General features: G+C 50.8%; 1 protein-coding gene across 1 annotated transcript in view; it reads left to right on the top strand.

Annotated features, from left to right (window-relative positions):
* The window catches only part of CSNK2A2 (casein kinase 2, alpha prime polypeptide), a 26,412-nt gene extending 9,491 nt beyond the window's left edge, over positions 1 to 16,921 (top strand). Inside the window, exons 3-11 of the mRNA XM_010004394.1 lie at positions 3,247 to 3,348; positions 4,051 to 4,101; positions 11,400 to 11,459; positions 13,531 to 13,614; positions 14,886 to 14,996; positions 15,207 to 15,308; positions 15,618 to 15,718; positions 16,375 to 16,523; positions 16,724 to 16,921. Of these exons, the coding sequence (XP_010002696.1) occupies positions 3,247 to 3,348; positions 4,051 to 4,101; positions 11,400 to 11,459; positions 13,531 to 13,614; positions 14,886 to 14,996; positions 15,207 to 15,308; positions 15,618 to 15,718; positions 16,375 to 16,523; positions 16,724 to 16,800 (837 nt within the window). The 3' untranslated portion in view covers positions 16,801 to 16,921. The remainder of the gene's footprint in view (positions 1 to 3,246; positions 3,349 to 4,050; positions 4,102 to 11,399; positions 11,460 to 13,530; positions 13,615 to 14,885; positions 14,997 to 15,206; positions 15,309 to 15,617; positions 15,719 to 16,374; positions 16,524 to 16,723) is intronic.
* Positions 16,922 to 16,932: the final 11 nt, after the last annotated feature.

Genomic DNA, 16,932 nt, shown 5'->3' with positions numbered 1-16,932 from the left:
TGCTGGTTGGAGGCCATAATAATAGCTTCAGTTAGTTCAGATTTAATCCATGTGTGTTTGGAGTCAACATCCTTGGAGAGACAGATTGGGTGACTCTTGAGAGACAGTTCTAGCAACCCAGACTTAATCTTGGAGCTTGGACGATGGTGCTGCTGAGTGCCCTGGGTTTCAGCAGTACTTGGGTCTGGGGACAGGAGAGAACTTGATAGAGTTTTTGTGGTTGTGACCAGTTGGCTCCAGTGCAGTACTGGCTGTGTGCTGGAGTGGTTTGCATCAAGGTGTTTGACTTGCCAGATGCAGGATCCTGGGCTTGGAATCAGTTGGTGGGCAACATCTGAGCCCCTGGGACATGCTTTTGGGTGGCAGATGGTGTTTGCAGTCATTACTGGAGCAGTGTGGTGGGACAGCATGTGGGGGAGAGTTGGGCTGTGGCTGGGTGGGCTGTGGAGGTGGAGGCTGTGCAGAATGGGGTGGTGGCCAGCAGTCACCACTGCTGCATCCTGCACATCTGAAATGAGGAAATCTTCTGTTCCCTTCTGTCACTCTCTGAGGAAACTTCCAGGCAATAGCTTTTCCTCGGAGACAACGTTACTTCAAACTGTGGCATTTCACCCCACCTCATCTCTGTTTACCTCGTGGCAGAAAACCCTGTCTGGGCCACAGAGTGCTCTGGCATGATGCTGCTCCCAGCCCTGCAGAGAGCAGGAGTCCCGTGCCCCCTTCCCTGCCCAGGGGTAGTTGTAGCTGTGTGTGGACATTCTGGCCCCAGTTCTGTGCTGCAGAGCAGGAAAAGGAACAAACGGTAGCTTTTAACTCTCGCTTGCCAAGACAGGATTCACTGAAGAGTCTTCCCTTGATGATCTTGGAGGTGCTGCTGTTGATATTATCTGCAGGCATTTCATTAAAAAAATACCCAAGTTTTCTTCTCTCATTTTTTCCGAAAGTCACTGATTCTGTCTGCTTCTGTCTTTTAGTAAGGGTGTTGTGGGTAGAGGTGGAGATCACCCAGGACATTGTTTTCCTAACCTGGAAAAGGTGGAAACATGTGGAAGTGACTGTAAGACAGTGTCATCTGCCCCAGTGGGAGTAGTAGTTGCTATGGAAGGAGAAATGGAAATCTCAGAGGAAAATCCTCCCCTACCTGTCTGATGCAAAAGGGCCTTGAAATAACTACAGTGCAAAGGAAAATGTATTTCCAAGTGGGCTCTGGGTCCTATTGATTGTGTTCAGGCCCTGTTTCTGCTCCCAATCAGGTGTAAGTGCCACAGCAGAGGGGCTGCGATGCAGGTCTGCTGGTAGCTAGGCCAGCACTGCAGGACACCCTCTTTGAAGTTCCTTGGAAAACAGCTTGTGTGTGCATTTGCCTTGCTGTACAAGCAGAGTAACCTAATTACATCCTCTAATTCTGTCTTGGCCTTCTGGTAAGATCAGTGCATGTGGGCTACACAAGAGTGGTGTCTGTCCCCATGCTTACACAAATGAAATTAATCTCTAATGAAGCATATTCCTCTCTGGTTTCTGTCCCCCTGCTCTGGCTGCTTCTCCCTGTCTGTCTGACCTTCCACCAGCTGCAGCCAAGTCTGGGCACTGCTCTGGGGCTGCTGGTCACCCCTTCCTAAGCAAACCCTGCCCTGTATCTCTCCAGCTCTTGGTGACAGCTGTGGTGGCCTTGCTGCCATTTTCCTTAGTGGCTTTACGAGGTGCTGATGCTCCCTGTGCCAGCATCGGTGTTATTTTTGGCATTTTGCTTCAGGCTGAGATTCTCATCTTTTGGCTTGAAAGTGTAGCTCCTGCCTTTAAACTTGGAAAAGGAGAAGGGCAGGATTTTAATCTAAATGTACCAACCACCTGAAGAGCCTAGAAAGACAGCATATTTTATCACTTATATAAACACCACCTTTTCCAACTATATAAAAAGATTCTGTTTGTTCTCCCATCTGCTTGTATGTTCCTGTGAGGGTTCTGAAACTAGGGATTGCCTTGGATCTGCCAGTAGTGGGAATGGGAGTTACCCCATTGGTACTCTGCAGCCATCCTCCAAGTGGGAGGCTGTGGCAGAGGTGAGGTGGACAGCACGAGCTGCTGAGCTCCTGTGGCTCCTTGTCCTTCACACAGACATCTGATAACGTGTGCCACTTTGATGAGGTGCCTCATACCTCTTTTCCATTCCCCATGACTCTGCTTCTCACACACCAGACTCCGTGCTGTGAAGGTTTTTGTAAGGTAAATGTCTGGAGAAGAGTGTTTTCATCAGCAAACCTGAGAGTTGGGGCAAGGGCTTTACCACGCCCTGCAAGATGTCTCTGCAGTGGCACTGGTAGGGCAGGATGGGATGTTCCAGGTCTGCAATGAAGGGCTGCCAGACTTGGTGACTGCCAGACTCAGCCCACACCAGTCACTAGCCAAGGCTCACTAAAAAGTCTCATCTACTAGCTGCAGGAAGCTGCCTTTCCTTCCAAGCAGGCACAGAGCTGGAGTTGTCCTGGGAGTGGATGAGTTACAGAAACAATCGTTCCTTTGCATTGAAGTGAACCACTGGATCAGCAAAATGTAAGAGCCGAGCCAACCTCCCTGCCCTGCCTTGGGAGCAGCTGTTCTTTGTCACTCTCTGCAGGGTGATGTCTGGAGAAAAGCTTACGTTGCAAAGGGAGTTTGTGGGACTGCAGAGGTTCAAGGAGAAGTCAAAAACTGTTTAAAATGTCTGCAGGCTTTAAAAATAATCATGTTAGCTGGATGTGTTGGCATGCTGTGCAGTTGGCTCCCTGATCTTGGGGTCGTTGTGAGAGACCTGTGTGCATAGGTGGGCATATCAGTATCTGAGCTGCCTAGAAATCTTGGTGTTGGAGACTCTGAAGTACATGTTGAAAAGGAGTAAAAAATTGGTTTGTAAACAAAAGCTGAGATACGAGGTCCACCATGCTTGTCCTGTGACTCTAAATGTAGAGTAAGTGTGCTCAGGTTTTCACATAGCAGTCCAGGGTGCTTTTAACCACAGTTACTCAAGTCACAATTATGTTTGTTTGGAGTGGTTTGATTTTACCCTGATGAGTGGAAACCATTCACTGATGAGTGGGAAATCCTAGTTCATGCAAGGTCTCTGTCTCCTCTTTGAGGCTAAAAATGTTCCCTTGTGAGGGTGGAAGCAGAGAGAATAGGGGAGGGGAGGTGATCCAGGCAAAATTAGTAGCAGAAATCAGTGCTAATTCCTGAAAGGACCCTCACTTCTAATTTCTTTGTCTATTTAAGCCAGTGAAGAAAAAGAAGATAAAACGCGAGGTTAAGATTCTGGAGAATCTACGTGGTGGTACCAACATCATTAATCTGATTGACACTGTCAAGGATCCAGTGGTAGGTGCCTGTGCATGGTGGTGTGGGTGGTGAGCTTGCTGGCTGCACGCATGGATGGGCACTGCTGCACCATGTCAGCTCTCAGCTTGGATTAGGTGCCAGCCAGGGGTGAGCTGTGTCCAGCTCATTAGGGTCTCCTGAGGTGGGTTGGTTTGGATGGATCATGTTCCTCTCCATGTTCCCCAGACTCTTTTACACTCCTCCTGTGTCTTCTGGGAGTTTCCCATGGCTGATGGGGGTGGAGGTTTGCATTCTTACAAGTTCTGTGTAAGAAAACAGGACCTGTAGATGTGGCACCTGAAACCTGTGTCAGGGCAGTTGGACATGAAGCACCTTGACCAGCCATCGTGTCCTTTTTCTGCATTGCCACAGCTACCCCACTCCTGGGAAGTTTTCTCTATCAAGCAGCTGCCTGAGGTCTGTGACTCCCTGGTGGCACCTCTTGCCATGCCCAGTGCTGTCTCTGCTCTGGCACGGGGAGGAGCAGCACTCGCCAAGACACTGTGGTGGTGCTTGCTGTGGGGTACAAGCAGAGCTCTGTCTGCTGTGGAAGCTGGGCAGGGCTTCTCTGCCTGTCCTACTCCTGCCCTGCTCTCCAAAGTGATGGTTGGGTGGGAAGCAAAAGCATTCTCTGGTCTTTTGGAGCAAAGAAAGGTCAAGAGGGTGTTTTCAACCAGGACACTCTCTCTCTCTCTCTTGCAGTCAAAGACCCCTGCTCTGGTGTTTGAGTACATCAATAACACAGATTTTAAGGTGAGTCTGTCTGGGTGTGGAGAGGGTAGGCTTTCCATTTCTGTTGAGTGCTGAGTTCTGTTGGGGTTGTTGGATGCTCCTTCAGAGCTATGGGGTTTGGGGTTTTCAGCTGTGTCAGCTTCACATTCTTTTCCCCATGTAAACCAGAAACCTGTTGATAGGCTCTAAAAGAGAAGGAATAAAAAGTTTGCATGCTGAATGTCCTCACAACTTTGAGGAGTAAGTTCAACAGGTTAGATATTGTTCCTCCCCTCTCAGTGTAGTGATACCTGCTGCACTCCATGTTCACCTCAAGTTAACCCCCGAGCTGCCACGCTGTATTGACAGCAGTGCAGTTGATGGAGAACATACTACCAATTTGTGCTGGAGTCCTTCAGACCAGAGTTGGCAGATACTGGAGAGCATCTCTCCCATGGTGGGTCTGGCAGGGCACTGAGCAGTTTTGAATACATCTTAAGAGCTTTTCTGCTTGCCTGAGGCTGCAGCATATTCCCTGACTCTCCTGGTTTCTGGGGAGCACCAAGTGGTGTTAGCCCTTCCCAAAATGGGGGTCCCTCTCTTGGGTGCAGCTACAGCTGCCGGTGCTGAGGACGTGCTGCTGTCTGACAGAGATACAATTAGCAACCACACCTATTTTAATGGTGTCTTTGCTTCCTTCATATGAATCTTTACCCTCAGTCAGTTGTGGAGAAGTAATTGAGCAGTTGCCATTGGAAAGCTAGCAGTCATCCCCTCCTGCACTGTTCAGAGATCTGGTCCATGGTATGGTACCATGCTTTGTTCTTGCTCTCTGTGTGCAGGTGTTGGGTAGGCACACACTTGCAGGGTGCAGCTTTGGCAGATACTCCAAACATCCAGAAAAGGACCCTGGGTTGGTGTTGGTGGATAGAAGGTAGCTTGTCAGCTGCCCATGGACCATCTCACCTGCAGCCCTGAGGCAGCACACATTGTTTCTGTCCCTCCAGGTTTGGTCTGGTGAGCTGAATCCTGCTGGGTGGGAACTTGGGCATAGCCAGAGTTGCAGCCATGCTCTGGCTGTGATAGTTTTAGTGCCAGTTAATCCCACGGAAAGATTTAGAGAAGCCAGGATAACAGGGACTTGCAGCAGTGTCTGCACTGACTGCCCTGGGCAGGGAGATGAGTGTTGGCACCACCAAGTAAACAGCCATGAGAGGAGTGCTATGTGTGACCTTTCAGGGCTAATTAAAGCAGGCTTGGTTTGGGGTGCTCCAGTGCTGCATGTGTGTTGGATACATGCCCATGTGTTTCTTCTGGTCACCTAGGGACTCTTCATAAGGCTGATCATAGTAGTTTTTAAATTTTTATTTAGAGTTGGGGAGGGGGTTTATGTGCGTTTTGCTTTTTTTTTTTTAAGATATGGCTTGAGATAAAATAAGTGGCTCAGGCAGTGGCACACCTTGCTGAGGTGTGTCTCCTAGTCAAAAGGTGATTACATCAGTCTGTGGAGTCCTTAGAGGAAAAAATGATAATCCAAGATACCAAGCAGTAACAGAAACGTTCGCGAAGTAGAGTGTTAAGTAGTAACTTGAGACTGGTGACCAATGGGGACTCTGAACTGAAAAATGCAAGGCTTGGAGTAAAGGGTGCCTCAGCCATCCCAGCCACACTGAGAGCCACCACAAGCAGTGTAAGGCAGCACTGGTCTGGCTACAGCAGAGGTAACAAATGCTGTTGCATCAGAAACAACTATGTGAGTTTGCAGCAGACCATCCCCAGGCTCCCAGAAGGAAGCCCAGCCCTTTGAGGAAGCCCAATTTCACAGCTGTACAAGTCCAAGGCAAATAAGTATTGATGCTTTGATACTGATGTACAAGGCAGGAAGAACTTGTCTTGGGAATGCAAGCGTGTCCCCTAGGGCATGTGGCTGTTAGTGTTCAGAGCTCATTTGTAACCTGAATTTCAATAGCTACCTGTGGGGGGTGCGGTTTATTTGAGCTGTACTCATGAGCTCTGCTGCCTCTTGGGGCTGCAGCTACCTGACAGGTCAGAGAGCTGCTCACAAGGTGCCTGTGGATATCTTCTATACAGAAGCTCCGAAGAGATCTCTTCCTGTGGTCTGAAATGCCCTTGCCAAGCAGAAGGCACACAGAGTAGATGAGGCACAGGACCACGTACATCCATGGACTACACAGAATATGCTAATGGTGGTGCCCCTCTACTCTGCTCTCATGAGACCCCCCTGCAGGGCTGTGTCCAGTTCTGGGCCCCCAACACAAAGAGGACATGAAGCTGTTTCCTCCACTTGCGATGGAGGTCTTGGATTGCCCTACACCTCTATGCATGAAGCAGCTGGAGAGCACCCAGTCACTGTCCCCTCAGCTTCACAGTCCTGATCACCCCAGGCAGCCCAATTCTGCTGGAGTTAAGTGCCATGTGAGCTAATCCTGGTGACAGGGACCTCTTCTCTGTTTTGAGGTGGCTGCTGCTGACCATCTCTGCCTTGACCTCTGGTTTCATCAGTACTGATGAGAGCCACGCACCTCACTGACAGATCTCCTTCTGGGTGGGGGAGGTTCCCAGGGCAACTTGTGTACAGTAGGCAGGTGCCGTTTTCTCTGTCCTCTTGTCAACAGATGTGCACAAGCTTGGACATCTCATCAGTTGCCTCCTTTTTGGAAGTTTATTTACTTCAACTACATTGTTTTTTGCTTCATGTTAATACCTTCACTCATTCTAATGGCAGAACACTACTCATGTCCATGCAGCCATGACAATGGCTGTTGGGGTTCCTCAGCTCTCTGTACATGGGCAGAAGCTGCAGTTTTGTGGCCCCTAAGCCATGAGAGGCACAGAGTCATCAGGGTTGGAAGGGATGTGGCTCTCAACGATTCCGGATCAAAAGCACAAGGTTTTAATTTCCACGCAGTGGAAATCACAGTTTGGCCATTTAAAAATTGCTGTATAAACAGGAGACTTAGGTGATATCTCCTTGGAGCTGATTACATTGTCTTAAATTATCTGTCTGGGTCCCTTCTGACAGTGGTGACTCTGTGCCCACAGGGCTGAGGAGCTGGAACTAGACTAAATGCATATTCTGCTGGTGAGGACAGCAGTGATGTACAAGGCTGGTGTTTCTTTTCAGACCTGCTGTGTTACCTGTCACCTGGGAGCACTCAAGCTACCCACATTCATCTGCCTTGCATGGCAGCTGTACTGCAGAGCCATGCAGCCAGTGAGTAACCAGCACTGATATTAAATGGTTTTTGCTGATTGGTTTCAAACTAGAAAGGAGAAACCTGTCCTTAGAATCACTGAACCACAGACTGGTTGGGGTTGGAAGGGATCTTAAAGCTCATGTAGTTCCAACCCCTATCCAACCTGCCCTTGAACACTTCCAGGGATGGGGCAGCTACAGCTTTCCTGGGCAACCTGGGCCAGTGTCTCACCACCCTCCTAGTGAAGAATTTTTTCCAAATATCTACTCTACTCCCCTCTTTCAGCTTAGAACTGTTCCCTCTCATCCTCTCCCTCCCTGCCCTTGTCAAAAATCCCTCCCCAGCTCTCTTGGAGCCCCTTCAGGCACTGGAAGGTGCTCTAAGGTCTCCCTGGAGCTTTCTCTTCTCCAGGTTGAACATCCCCAACTCTCTCAGCCTGTCTTCAGAGCAGAGCTGCTCCAGCCCTTGGGTCATCTCTGGACTCACTCCAACAGCTTCATGTCCTCTTTGTGTTGGGGGCCCAGAACTAGCCCTGTGGGGGGGTTTCATGAGAGCGGAGCAGAGGGGGACCACCATTAGCTGTGGCAGTTCTGTGTAGTCCATGGATGTACCTGGTCCTGTGTCTTTCAGTGCCCTGAAGAGGCAAATCCCTTGGGAAAGAAGGGTCAGAGCCAGGTCTCCAGGAGTACTGCTGGGTTAGGTTTGCTATTTTGTTCTTAAAACACACTAGCATGTTTGCAGCTGGAGGAGAAGGGAAAGAACGGTGAGCAATGAAAGGTTACTTCAGGATGTTCAGCCTGTTGGAGTTGTGGGGACAGAGGCCTTTTGAGCCTAATCTTCACTTGCACCTGAGTGAATTTTCAGGCTGAGCTGCTGTGAGTGAGGCATATGCCTGTGTTTTATCCTTGCATATCCAAGGTTAGGTTAAAATATTGTTGCCCTGCACAGGCAATGCAGAAGTATGAAAGACTCTCCTCCCTTGCTTGGCTGGCAAGGCTCGGATGCTTTGAGAGCTGTTTCCTTTTCTCTTGCTGCTGCCTGCCCTGCACCCCCAAAACAGTGTCTGTCTCCTGTGACAGCTCCTTCAGCCAACCTGTTGCTTTTCAGGTGCTCCTTCCTGCATGTAGCCAGCTGTGATGCTTACTCAAGGGAGGAGAAGCGGTGTTTAACTCCTGTTGGCCCCATGGGGAGGAGGAGCATGTCTCTGCCTTCTGGGACACTAACAGGATTAGTTTATGATGTGTGCCAAAATAGCACTGAAAGCTGGAGAGGGGTGAAGGCTGCTTGTAGGTGAGTTGTGAGTACCGGTTGACAACCAGTTGAACATAAGCCAGCAGTGTGCCCAGGTGGCCCAGAAGGACAACGGCATCCTGGCTTGTATCAGGAGTGGTGTGGCCAGCAGGAGCAGGGATGTGATTCTCCCCCTGTGCTCAGCACTGGTGAGGTCTCACCTCCAGTCCTGGGTGCAGTTCTGGACCCCTCACTGCAAGAAGGATTTTGAGGTGCTGGAGCAGGTCTAGAGGAGATGAGGCTGGTGAAGGCACTGGAGGAAAAGTCTAATAGGGAGAGGCTGAGGGAGCTGGGGTTTGTTTAGCCTGGAGAAGAGAAGACTCAGGGGGGACCTTCTCACTCTCTTCAATTACCCGAAGGGAGGTTGTGGTCAGGTGGGGTTGGGCTCTTCTCCCAGGCAACCAGTGACAGGACGAGGGGGCCTGCCCTGAAGCTGCTCCAGGGGAGGTTTAGGGTGGATATTAGGAAGCACTTCCTCATGGAGCAGGTGATTAGATATTGGAATGGACTGCCCAGGGAAGTGGTGGAGGCACCATCCCTGGAGGTGTTCAGGGAAGGGCTGGATGTGGCACTTAGTGCCATGGTCTGGAGATGTGGTGATGTCAGGTCATAGGCTGGACTTGATGATCTCAAAGGTCTTTTCCAGCCATGGTGAGTCTGTGATTCTGTAAGTTTGGTCTTTTCCTTGCTCTCTGTCTGGAGGAAGGAGCCCAGCCCAGATCTCAGGCCTCGTGCAAGTCCTGAGTGCTGGCAACAGCTGAGCAGATGTTTGTTTGAGCTGGGTCTGAGTGAGGTTTCTGACAGTTTTACTCCAAAGAGCAGTAAGAGCAGAGCATGGGGCACATCTGTAAAGGAGGTGTCTGCTCTCCGCTGCTGCTGTCAAAGCCTCCCTGGGGCAGGTGCTGTGTGGGAACCACTTGCAGCAGGAACCTTGGCTCTGTCCTTCAAAGCCTTCTGTGTTCCCAGCTGCCTGTTGTGCCTGCAGGTACTATTCCCGCAGGCAGCACAGCCCTGGCCCTGCGAACCACACAGTTGGCCTTGGCACAGTGAGAGGTGCTGGGTTTCACAGGCATCTCTTCTAGGGAAGTTTATTGAAAGCTGGTTGCCCAACAGCTGCCTGTACTGAAGTCTACGAGTTGGAGAAGTAACAGCATCATGGGCCTGAAAAGAAAGGCATCAGTGACCTGCCATCCATCCCCTTCCTGCTTATGGGCAGAGGAGCCAGGGAGTGGGGAAAAAGGGGTCTAGTCTTGTTCTGCCACTGCCTTCCCTGGCCACCTCCTTCCCTGGGTGCATTGCTGTTGCCAGGAGAAGCTGAGGAAGGTAGCAATTCCCAGAAAGACAGGTTTTAAGCATCTCTGTGCCGCCACAGTGTTTGCTACCAAAGCAAGTCACTGCAACAAACTCATGAAGGGACTCAGCTGTGCTCTGCTGGCCCTGGGTCGTGATCAGAACCACGCGCAGCTGAGTCAGGGAATCTGTCCCTGCTGTAGCTTGTGGTGGTGTCTTTTTTTGCTCCCTGCTCACTTGTCTGGTTCAGTGGGTTGCTCCAAAGTGTTAGGATTGTCCCAGCTCATGAGAATACAATAAAGCTTGTGTCCTGGGGGCTGTTAAAGCTCTCTGTGTGTCAGTGACACTTGTATGTTGTCCAGTGATTTCACAGAGCAGGTTTAAGGAGCAGTGGGGTTGTTTGAAGCTGACCCTAAGTAAGGTAGATCCTGAGGATCTTTGCATGGGCATGGAGGGGATCTGGGACCAGAATGTGAAAGTGAATGTGAATTTCAATCCCATGCTTTGGGTTTTTTCCTGAAGCTTCCAAGTGGTGCCTGTGATGGGCATATGGCTCTAGTGCTGGTGCAGTCAGTGATTTGACTGAGCTGTGAGATGATCCTTGTTTGTTAGAAAAGGTAGAGGTGTCTGGTCCTGCTGCTTCCCTGCGAGTGTCATTCCTTGTCCTGCTGGGCATCTCGCTTTACTTTCCCTGAACGAGAGCCCAGCCTGGGGGGTCCAGGCTGGCACTGTTGCCAATGACAGATATAGAGCAGAAGGAAAATTTGGGGTCAGTTGTGACCTTGATATGGGAGCAGGAGGGTGACGAGTTCTCCAGTGATAGTGCTGATCACATGGTGTGAGTTAAAGTGCATCCTGGACCTTTGTCACTTCTGCATGAGTAGCCGCAGAAGAACACAGAGGAGGGTGGCTAATGTGTGCTGGCAACAAGCACTTCCCTGAGACTCCGAGCTGTGCTCTCCTTGGCACCACAAGCACGTCTGTGCTCTTGAGTTAACCTTTATCCTGGAATGGAGGGGAGGCTCTGCAGCTCTGAGGCTGGCTCTACTCTTTGTGCTTCCCCACCCCATTCTCCTTTAGGGTAGTGATTTCCTCTCCCTGCTCTACCTGGAGCACTTGGAAGCCTTGCCCATGTCTTCCCAGCCCACCTGCTCTGAATGCCATTATCCATGTTGTCAAGTCACCATGATGACTTTGCATGTGAACAGGGTCAAGATTATCTGTGCCAGCTCCAGCATGCTCTGAGGGGCCTTGGACAGACAGCCTTGCCTGACTCTTGCTGGAAAGAACTCATGAAAGGTCTAAATTATCCCAGTAGCATTTCCTGGGAGCTCTTGTGTCCTTTCTTGATTTCCTAGTGTGTAGCCCTGTCAGGTGTCTCAGCAGGACAGCCCTCAGGAGTGGCAGCATTCACAGGGAATCTAGAATGGGATCCGAATGGAAGGCAGGTGGGATACAGGAAACAGAACTAATCCAGATCTGGACTATTTATTTTTGTTTCTCTCTTTTGTTTTTTTTCCTTCCTCTCCGAATCTGTTTCAGCAACTGTACCAGATCCTGACAGACTTTGATATTCGGTTTTATATGTATGAGCTGCTGAAGGTGAGTGGCATTGCATATGGAGTCTGGATATGGAGACCAGGAATGAGGGAAGCAGTAGTGGGGCTGATGGGGCAGGGCTACTAAGCAGTTGCTTCTCTTGTAATCCGTGCAGAATCCACGTCTCATAACCCAGGGAAGTTTGGGAAGAACTTTTTTTACCTGGCTTGTTGGCTGTGAGATATTACAGCCACACTGGGGACCTTTGGTCACCTCCATCGAGTCTCTAATTCTCTGGGACCTGTTTTTTTTTTCCACATGAAGCATTTATGATTGTGAGGGCCAGGCAACGCTATGCTTGCTCTCCCACAGTCTTCAGCACCATTGGGGCTGCACAGGGAAAATAACTTCCTCCCAGCCAGAGTCAGTACAAGCAGGGTAAGGTGTTTGCTGGAGAACTGGGGACACAAGGGAGAGTAGAAGAGAGGGATTGTGAGCTACAGGAGGCTTTTTCCTGCTGCAGTATTCAAATGCAGCCCCAGAGGTGACTTCTGCTCACTTGGACTCAGACCACTGTGTCCCTGGCTGGGAGCTCCAGGACACAAGGACAAGCAGCCAGCTCAGTGCCTTGTGGTCACAGAATGCCATGAATGTGGTCTTGGGGAATGAAGCTTTGGGTTATGCTGGCTGCTGCATGTTGATATAATGCTGTTATGTCTCTCCTTTGAGACCCCCCAGCCAAAGCTTTCCCTGCTCCTCTGACAAAGACCAAGGAGTGCCCTAAATACCTCCTCTTAACTAGCCTGGTTTGCACCTCACTGTGGAAATGCTTACAGAGCCATATGGCAGAACATTAGGGAGAGATTACAGGTTTTGTCTTATTCCAGGGCTGCTCTGACCTCACCTCCTGGAGCAGCAACTTGGCTGTGTCTGGTCCCAGCAGGGCCTTGGGACTTCCAGGCTGGCACTTTGCTGGTCCTCTGCCTCTGGGAATGAGTGGGAGAAGCTAAGGAGAGCCTGTTGTGCTTCAGGGCTTGGTGACTGCAAAATTCCTGAAATAGATCCAGTGGAATGGAGGAAGGCTTTATTCTCTGCACCTTTCTGCAGGGAAAAGACCTTCCTAGAGAAGCTTGGAGGGAGCATGAATCAGCCTAGAATTAAGGTGGGGGCTGATAAGGTTTAGATATTCCAGCCTTCGGACAAGCAAGACGCTAGAATAGCTTCATCCCTGTAGGCAGCTTGTCCAAACTGTTAGAGATCTTCCCTCCTAGAGATCCCAAGACCACCCTTTGCTGTGACTCCTGTTGTTGTGAGGCCATGTGTCACTGCAGGGATGTTCCCTGAGGCCTTGCTGTGATGGGTGCTGTTGTCTTCTGTGCTTCCCACTGCAGCAGGGACCCAGGCACAGTGTTACTTCCCTGGCACTGATGTCTTGGATATTGAATGACTGCAGCTGAACCCTCCCTCCAGGTTTCAGGAGATCTCGCAACATCTGATAGATGTTGATGGATGAATCTCCCTCTCCACTGGAGATGGGAGAACAACATTCTCACCCCCTTGCTCCAGGGAACAGCTGCAGGGGGTTGGTGGGGCTAGTGGTCATGGGGCCGGAGAGCTTATGTGTGCTCCTGCCCCGAGTGTCCAGCAGCACCGTCTTTATGTGCCATCACTTGCCTTTTCTAAGTGTGGGTTTGGCTTCAATAAGCAGGGCAGGGGTGACTTTCTGGACCAAGAATGTTTTGTGACACGGGGCAAGTTGCGCTGGAAGGCCATAAAACTGTTTGCACATAAGAATCATCCCCTTTGGGGAAGACCTTGTGACCTAGAAAGTACAAGGCTACCCAGGTTGGAGCATTGGGCTTGTCACCAGGTGGGTCATGCCTCTGCATTGTGTTCTTCAAAGACTGCACAGGGAATGTGGTTACAAGACCTGTGATTGCAGCAGGACACAAGATCAGTAGTCTTGTTGCCAGCTTGTCACTTCATCACCAGCTGAAAATGCCAGTTTCTTGTGCCAGAGGTGCAGCACTTGCTGGTGAACACGGCACTCTTGCTTTTAGCTGAGAACTGTCTGTTAGATTGTTGATGCTGTGCCTGTGGTTGTAGCCATGTCTAATATCTGTGTGTCATCCAGGCCCTGGATTACTGTCACAGCATGGGCATCATGCACAGAGACGTCAAACCCCACAACGTCATGATAGACCACCAACAGAAAAAGGTACTGTGGCACCAGTGCTTCCAGGCAGGGTTTTTCCAGAGAAACCTGAAACTTCACTACCTCTGTAGCCATAGCCTGGACAGCTGTAATTTCCCCTTTAGCCTACCTTTCCCAGCTCACCTCCACTCATGCCTGCGTCATGAGACAGCCAAATTCTCACTGGGGAGCACTGCAGTGGGAATCCTTGGCTTGGACATTGCTCCCCCTAGCAGCCATGCTGGGTTTCTTTGCAGAGAGGTGCAGGTCTGGACCAGAATCATAGGGGTTGGAAGGGACCTCTGAAGATCGAGTCCAACACCCCTGCTGCAGCAGGAACACCTGACAGGGCAGGTCACACAGGAAGGCATCCAGACAGGGCTTGAAAGTCTCCAGAGGAGACTCCACAGCCTCTCTGGGCAGGCTGTCCCAGGGCTCTGTCACCCTCACAGTAAATAATCTCCCCCATGGAGGTGTGGCAGTAGGTGCAGAAGCCCTGGGCAGAAGAAGGGTGCCGTTGTCTGAAATACATGGGATGTTTTTACCATCTGGCAGTGCCTTCCATCTTTCTGGGGCAAGCTTGTTAAGTCATAGGAAACATCTGTACCCAGCTCAGTGCCATGGAAATTGGCAGCACAGGGAGCTTCCCAGCCCCAGGCTCACTAGGTGTTGTGTGTACCTGTCTTCCTAGGGACCTGGGGTTGACAGCAGCAAATTAGTTGCTGGTCCCCAGGTCCTTCCTGGTGAGTCAGTGGTGGCTGTGGAGGCAAGGAAGGGTTTATAAGGAGGGGGAGCTCTATTACTAGAGACACAGCCTGTCAGTAACATGGCAGCTCATCCATCCCTGCAGAAGAGGTGGTCTGCCTTGCAGGGTGGGGCAGATCCCCTCCTACCTTGTTTCCTGCTCTGAGCCCCCAGGTAAAATCAGCACTGCCTTTGGCTCAGCCCCTGGGAACAGTGGGGTAAGACATCTGGCTTCTGCCTACACCTTTCTCTGCAGTGACCTGTCAACTGTGCCTGGTGGCTCTGGTGAGGAGCCAGCTGCCCAGCAGTGACAAAGTGCTTGGATTCAGAAGGCAGGGGAACTCTCTGAGCTGGGCTTTGTCCCACCAGCTGGTGAGAGGGGGAAGAGCCTGACCAGAGCACTGCCGGGAGCATCTTCTGTCCTCAGAGCACCTCCCTGTGTCCCCAGCTCCATGCCTGCCTCATAGGATTGAGAGTTTTGGCCACCATGGCTTCACCTGACTAGCTCCTTCTGAGAGTCCTGACTCTGTGTCTCTCTGTTGAATGTTCAGCTGCGGCTCATAGACTGGGGTCTGGCTGAATTCTACCATCCAGCTCAGGAATACAATGTCCGTGTGGCCTCTAGGTACTTCAAAGGACCAGAGCTCCTTGTGGACTACCAGGTAAGAGTCTGCCTCCTCCTTGCTAGCCAGCAATACCACTTGTGGTTGCATTGTGGCCACCTTTGGGTTGTCAGGTTTTGCCTGTCAGGGCATTGCCTGGGTTGGAGAGAGGGTGGCTGTGAAGTGAAAAGGTGGAGGTTGCCTGTGCAGTTAGGGAACTGGGCTCTGGCGAGTGTCCCTTTTCTGACATCTTCTCCTTTTTCCCCTCAGATGTATGACTACAGCTTAGACATGTGGAGTTTAGGCTGTATGTTGGCAAGCATGATCTTCCGAAAGGAGCCCTTCTTCCATGGCCAGGACAATTATGATCAAGTAAAGTTTTGTTATTTCATGCGACCTTTGTCACTGCCTCATCTCTGTGTGTTATAGGGGGGCGTTCTGGGGATCAGACCCACCAGAGTTCAAGAGGGTCTTGCTGCATGCTTTGTTAAAGCATCTGGAATTGTGCTTCACTGGCTTGTGTAGGAGACTTTTTCTTCACATGTTGCAAAACCAAGTTTCAGTGGAGCTATATCTTCCGTCTGGGATGTTTCCAGAAGGAGAGCTCTTAGATTCGGGCTCTGCCTGTGCAAGAGTGGTGGCCTTCCCTTCTGCTCTTTCTCAATGTGCCTTTTGTTCCAGCTGGTTCGCATTGCAAAGGTCCTGGGCACAGATGAGCTGTATGGGTATCTCAAGAAGTACCACATAGAACTGGACCCCCACTTCAATGATATCCTGGGCCAGTAAGTGGAGAAGTGAAATGCTGCCTTTTTTCCTTGTAACACAGAGAGGGAGATAAACTGGTGTCCATCCCTTTGAAGGACTCTTAGCAGAGGCCTTCTTCAGTCTGGGTCACAGTGCTGCTTGCTGGTCTCCCATGTGGCTGCTCATGTTATCTCAAAGAGGTCACTGAAATATAGGCTTGTTCCTTTTGCCTCTCCCATTATCCACAAGCCATCCCCTGTTTTCTCCTACATAAGTTCGTTGACACCCTTCAAGTGGAGACGTAGACACCAGAGATGAGTGTAGGCTGAGGAGCTCAGAATCTCCCAGCTGAGATTTGTGAGGATGAGAGATGGGTGGGATACCCAGAACAGCCTCTGGGAGGCTGGCTGGCAAGCCAGAGCACTTGTGGTCCCCAGGGTGTCACCCTGCCCGTTGGCTAGTCCCCATAGACAGAAGGGAGTGTGCAGTATTGTGCCTCTCGCAGGCACAGGACCATGCAGTTGCGTACCTGAAGAAGAGGGTTTTCCCCATTCAGCAAGAGCTTGGAAAGTAGCAGCCTGTGCAAGGAAGAGCTGTAGGTAGCATCCATCCACTTCTGAGAAGTGGATAGTGGGAGGTGATCCATCAGGACCTCTGGGTACTGCTGTGCTGGTCAGAGCTGGTCCCTTTGCAGGCATTCCCGGAAGCGCTGGGAGAACTTCATCCACAGCGAGAACAGGCACCTGGTCAGTCCTGAAGTCCTAGACCTGCTGGACAAACTCCTGCGATATGACCATCAACAGAGGTTGACTGCCAAGGAGGCCATGGAACACCCCTATTTCTGTGAGTCTGGGGAGAAGCTGGGGCCAGCTGGGATGCAGAGGGAGAGGTCTTGGGTTGTGGAGGCAAATTTCAGTTCCCTGCTCTACAAAAGCCTTAGCAGCTGAGTGGGTTTTGAGGGCAGTTTCTGTGGAAGGATTTGTCAGGGTGAAGCAATTATTAAATGCTTTTCCCCCTTCCTGCCTGGTCTATGTCTCCTGCAGATCCAGTGGTGAAGGAGCAGTCCCAGCCCAGCTCAGAAAACGCTGTGCTCTCCAGCGGCCTGACAACAGCACGATGAAGACTGGAAAACGACGGGTAATTCAAGATGTTTACAAATAAAAGCAAAACCTTCGGTCACACAGTGAAGGGAAAAGAACCAAGGACTTCCCCCCCCCCCGTCCCTCCCCGCCCCTTTATACTCAGCAGAAAT

The sequence above is a fragment of the Chaetura pelagica genome, unplaced genomic scaffold, assembly GCF_000747805.2.
Source record: "Chaetura pelagica isolate M959 unplaced genomic scaffold, ChaPel_1.0 scaffold379, whole genome shotgun sequence".
NCBI lineage: Eukaryota > Metazoa > Chordata > Aves > Apodiformes > Apodidae > Chaetura > Chaetura pelagica.
This window is presented reverse-complemented; position numbering and strand designations above follow the sequence as displayed.